The sequence below is a fragment of the Nicotiana attenuata genome, unplaced genomic scaffold (genome assembly GCF_001879085.1).
Source record: "Nicotiana attenuata strain UT unplaced genomic scaffold, NIATTr2, whole genome shotgun sequence".
Lineage (NCBI taxonomy): Eukaryota > Viridiplantae > Streptophyta > Magnoliopsida > Solanales > Solanaceae > Nicotiana > Nicotiana attenuata.
In genome coordinates this window covers 141197-147142 of record NW_017671505.1, presented here as the reverse complement: position 1 = coordinate 147142, position 5946 = coordinate 141197, and the positions used below count along the sequence as shown (strand labels likewise).

At 44.1% G+C, this 5946-nt stretch overlaps 1 protein-coding gene across 1 annotated transcript; it reads left to right on the top strand.

Moving 5' to 3' along the window:
• Positions 1-4282: 4282 nt before the first annotated feature.
• LOC109208677 lies at positions 4283-5695 on the top strand. The gene is made up of 2 exons (XM_019371815.1): positions 4283-4664; positions 5265-5695. Exons 1-2 carry the CDS (start codon positions 4283-4285, stop codon positions 5693-5695), a joined length of 813 nt encoding a protein of 270 aa, XP_019227360.1.
• Positions 5696-5946: the final 251 nt, after the last annotated feature.

The window sequence follows — 5946 nt, the reverse complement described above, 5'->3', positions numbered from 1 at the left end:
TGGTCCCATCTTTCTTCTTCACAAATAAGAATGGTGCACCCCAAGGTGACACACTTCGCCTGACGAACCTCTTTGCTAGCAACTCCTCAAGCTGCTCCATCAACTCCTTCAACTCTTTCGGAGCCATACAGTACGTGCGATAGACATAGGCTGGGTACCTGGAGCCAAGTCAATACAAAAATAGATATCACGATATGGTGGCATACCTGGAAGGTCAGAAGGAAATACATCAGCGAATTCCCGGACTACTGCCACTGAATTAATCGTCGAAGTCTCCACGGTAGTATCCCGAACATAAGCTAGATAAACCAAACAACACATCTCGACCATGTATCAAGCCTTCAGAAAAGAGATGACCCGACTAGATGTACTGACAGATGAACCCTTCCACTCCAATCTCAGCAACTCTGGCATCGCCAGAGTAACAGTCTTGGCATGGCAATCAAGGATGGCATGATATGGGGATAGCCAGTCCATGCCCGGGATGACCTCAAAGCCGGTCATATCAAGCAACGGAAGGTCCGATCTAGTCCCATAACCACTGAATGTAACCACACAGGACTGATAGCCGATCCACAATGATAGAATCTCCCACAGTAGTGAACACATAAACAGGAGTGCCCAAAGACTTACAAGGAATATCCAGGAAATGAGCAAACAAAGATGACACATATGAATAGGTGGACTCTGGATCAAATAATACCGAAGCATCCCTACCGCAGACAGAAATAATACATGTGATCATGGCATCTGAAGCCACTACATCTGGTTTGGTCGGAAAGGTATAAAATCTGGCTGGAGCGATGGCTGGCTGGCCTCCGCCTAACTGAATGGTAGTTGGCTGACCTCCCCCTGCCTAGCCTCCACCTCTAGGACATCCCCTATCCGTCTGCCCTCCGCCTCTGAGCGGCCGGACAGCTGGTGTTGTAATCATTGGCGGCTGGCCCTGCTGTAGTGCCTTGCCCCGAAGCCTGGGACAGAATCTCCGCACATGATTGAGATCTCCGCACTCAAAACAATCTCTCGGTGTGGTGATCTGCTACCCTGAAGTCTGACCCTGATAGCCTGAATACCCACTAGAAGAACCCAGAACAGTTGGTGGGCCGTATAAACTCTCTGGCATGGCATTGAAGTAAGCATTGGAAGAACCCTGATGACCCGAGTACCCACTAGATGAACCCTAAATTGCTGGTGGGCGGTAAGAACTCTCTGGAATGGTGGTGAAATAGGGTCACACCGGAGCACCCCAAGGAGGTAGTTGTGCTGGATATGTGGGCCTGCTAGGCTGACCCCTCCCAAACTGACCTTTGCCCCCAGCCGGGGGACCTTTAAACTCCCCAGATAAACGAGACCTCTTGTTCCACTGCATCTGCTCTCTACCCCTCTGACGGTAGCCCTCAATCCTCCGAGCTATCTCCACAACTAGCTAATAAGAAGTACCCATCTCAACCTCCCGGGCCATAATAGCCTGAAACCTGAGTGCAACCCCGCAACAAACCTCCGCACTCGCTCCGCCTTAGTAGGAAGTATCATCAGTGGATGGCGAGACAACTCAGAGAATCTTGCCTCATAATCTATCACAGACAGATGACCCTTCTGAAGGTGCTCAAACAGAAACCGCAACTCGTCCCTCTGAGAGGGTGGAATATACCTATCCAAGAATAGGCGTGTGAATTGGTCCCAAGTTATGGGAGGAGAACCTACTGGTCAGCCAAAAAGATAAGACAGCCACCATCTACGGGCCCTACCCTCCAACTGAAAAGTAGTGAAATCCACCCCATGGGACTCCAATATCCTCATGTTGTGCAGTTTGTCCCTGCACAGATCAATGAAGTCCTGGGGAACCTCATGTCGCTCACCTCCAAAGACAGGAGGGTGTAGCCTAGTCTATCTGTCCAATAGCTTATGTGATCACCAGCTGCAGTTGGTCTAGGCTCAGGTACGACTGCTGCTACTGGATGGGCCCCGCCCACGGGTAGTTCGCCCAGGGTCTGATATACAGCAGTTGCATGCCCAGGAGCCTGAGCAATAGGGGTCTGTGCTCCCCCTCCCACCTCAGATATGGTTGGGTCTGCTGGAAATAAACCAACCTGGGTCATAGTATCCATGAATCGCAACATACGGCCCATGACTTCCAGAAAGCCAAGTGCTGACATGAAATCGACCAGGGCTGGCTCCGCTTCGGGCACCTCGCCTTGCTCCTCAATGACAGGATCCTCCACTAGATTTGCTGGTGGTGCAACTCGAACAACTCTGGGGCATCCTCGTCCCCTACATCGGGCTGGTTCCCTCCCTCGGCCTCTGCCTTGGCCCCTAGCAACAAGGGGAGCAGCTCCTCCCGGGTCTGAAACATCGGCCGTACGGGTTCTCACCATCTGTGATAGAATAAGAGAAAGAAACTTAGTACACCATCAACTGCACGATAGGAGATGAAAAAGGAGCAGTTTCCTAACACCGTATAGCCTCTAGAAGATAAGTATGGACGTCTCCACACCAATCCGCAAGACTCTATTAGGTTTGCCCATAACTTGTGAGACATACGTGAACCTAGAGCTTTGATACCATGTTGTCACGACCCAATTCTAGCTTAGGCCGTGATGGCGCCCAGCACCATTGATAGGCAAGCCAATAGTGAATAATCTAGTGATTTCCATTTTTAATAAGTTTTTCAAGCAACTAATTTTCCTTAATTTAAAGGATTCAATGGATAACGGATTTAAGGCAATAAAAACGAAAGTAGCTAAATGCAGACATAACCATAGAAATACAATCCAAAATCATAAGTCTACTAGTGTGTGCCAAGACCCGGTGTCACAAGTATATGGGCTACTACTAGAATACATAAAAGATTTCTAATCTACTATCTGAAATGCAATAGACAGAAAAAATAAACAAAAGAAAGACTCCGGCTGCTGCAGAACGGCTCGGAAGGGCAACTCACCGTGTAGCCTCGTAGCGGGGATCAAATATGTGCGCCGAACTGGTAGCCGGATGTACCTGCCTCAAATCATACACAATTAAGTGCAGAAGTTTAGCGTGAGTACATAAACAACATGTACCCAGTAAGTATCTAGTCTAACCTCGAAGAAGGAATGACGAGGGGTCGACTTTGACACTTACTATGGGCTAACAATGATATATCAAAATTATATACTAAGCATGGATTTCATGAATAATATTGAAAGCTCAAAAACGGAAAATAGTAAATTCTTCTTTCGCAAATATTAAGTCCTAAGTCTAGTTTCATCACTTAATAGTTTGTATCTCAAGGCATTTAAGCAATATCAATTATGGATAGTTCCAAAGATTTATCATGCGCAAGTTAGAGGTCGTACGGTACAATCCAACATAATATTTAAATCGTACACTGCCGAGGGTCGAACGGCACGAACCGTAGATGCATCTATCTACTACCGAGGCGTTCGGCCAGCTCCACAAATAGAGAATAATTTAAATAAAATACAAATTCTCATTTATAGTCAAGTGTTCCATTCACAACTTCAAGTAAGTGCATTTAACCTTTTACAATTCCTTTATCAACTCCCAATATGAGTTAAGCAATTAAATTAACAAGAAGGGTTGCAAACATTTCAAATATAGCATGGTATGGGTCCTAGACTACCCGGACAATAGCATATTTAGTAGCTACGTACGGACTCTCGTCACCTCGTACGTACGTAGCCCCCACACATATGAGCACATATTAGTTATAATTCACCTATGGGATTAATTCCCTCTTACAAGGTTAGAAAAGAGACTTACCTCGCCTCAAAGCCTACTTTCCAGTCCAAGATTATGCTCAAACCCTCAAAACGGTGCCAAACAATCCAAAACTATTTAAATAATGTATAAACTAATCAATACATGTTCAAAAGTTCATATTACAACTATTTAAGTGATTAACCAACCCTAAATGTAAGGTTCCTAAAATTCACCCCCGAGCCCACATGCCCGGGATTCCGAAAATTTTCAAAGAAAGTTTCTGCCCATATCCTCATGAACTCAAATATATGATTTTTTACCAAATTCCACAACAAATATCGTGGTTAAATCTCATTTTTATCAAAAACCTAGGTTTTTCATCTAACCCATGAATTCCACAATTTACATGTTAAAATCTGCCCATAATCTATGTATTAAACTCACATTAGGTAGGAATTACTTACCCTCAATAGCTAGGTTTAAATCTCCCTTTTTGAAGCTCTAAAATCACCCAAGTGTGTGAAAAATGAGAGAAAAATGCCTAAGTCCCGTATTTAAAACAAGCTTCTGCCCAGCTGTGATGGCCTTCTTCGCGAACGCGGAAGAAGCCTCATGTTCGCGAAGGCCTACGCTGATTGAGCATCGCGAATGCGACAGCTCTTTCGCGAACGCAAAGAGCAAAGTCCACTGGCCCTCCCCGACCCCATTTCCCCTACGCGAACGCGAGTGGGGTTCGCGAACACGAAGGCCTAGGATCTCATGGCTTTGCGAACGCGTGAGCCTGAACACGAACGGGAAGGGCAATTTGCCCACTACCCCAAATCTTTCTTCGCGAACGCAATGGCCCTCCCGTGTTCCCGAAGAAGGAAACCAGAACTGGAAAATTTGGTTTCTCAAATTTAGCTCCAGGCAGTCCGAAACACACCCAAGCCCCCCAGGACCCCGTCCAACTACACCAACAAGTCCGTAATTATAATACGGACCTGCTCGAACTCTCAAAATGCGTAAAACAACAACAAAACCAAGAATCACACCCCAAAACCAAATTGGATCAAACTTTGATCTTCAAGTTTCTAAATCGCTCTGAACACTTCGAATCATACTTAGACCATTCGGATTGACACCAACTTTTGCGTAAAAGTATTAAATGACATTATGGAACTATTCCCAGTCTAGGAATTCCATTTGGACCTCGATATAGCCAAAACCTACTCCAAACCAAATTTAAAGAACTTCAAAAACCTTCAAAGAACCAACTTTCACTATTAGGCGCCGAAATGCTCCCGGGTCATCCAAAACCCGATCCTAATGTACGCCCAAGTCCGAAATCATCATACAAACCTATTGGAAGCATCAAATCCTGATTCCAAGGCTGTTTTCTCAAAATGTTGATCGAAGTCAAACTTAGCCTTTTAAGGCCAACATAAGGAACCAAGTGTTCTGATTTCAACACGAACCCTTCCAAATCTCGAACTATCCATCCATGCAAGTCATAAATTAGTAAAAGCGCGCATAGAAAGTCTTATTTAAGGGAACGGGGTTCTAAAAAGCAAAATGACCAGTCAGATCGTTACAAGACCCCACTCTAGAGGATTCTGAAGATGTGAAAGCAAAGAGAAATAAACGTGAAGATGATGAACTGCTCTACCGGGGACATATTCTGAATACATTAACAGATCGTCTCTATGATCGGTATCAAAATTTGACGTCTCCACGAGAAATCTGGATGGCGTTGCAGACTACTTATGAAAACGAAAAACGAGGTATTGATAAATCTTTGTCTTTGCAATACTTTGAATTTAAAATGGTGGATACAAAGCCCATTATGGATCAGATTCATGAATTGAAAATCTTAGTTTCAAAACTAACTGATCTTGATGTTAAAATTCCTGATGCACTTCAAATAAGTGCTATACTTTCTAAACTGCCTTGTTCTTGGAATGACTATAGAAAGAAAATCATGCATTCTTCTGAGAAATTGACTGTGGAATAGTTTCGAACTCACATTCAAATTAAAAGTGAGACTCGTATTCGTGATGCTTTTATGCAACCTTCGAGTTCCATAGTTAATAATGTTAGTCAGAATAATAAAGGAGATGGAAACCAAAATCTGAAAGTTTCCAATAAGCCTCAATTTAAAAAGAGGAATTATTTGAAATTTTATCATTGTGGAAATAAAGGCCACAAGATCTGTGACTGCAGGTTTAAGAAAGCAAGAATTAACTTTAACCATAGAAATTCTGG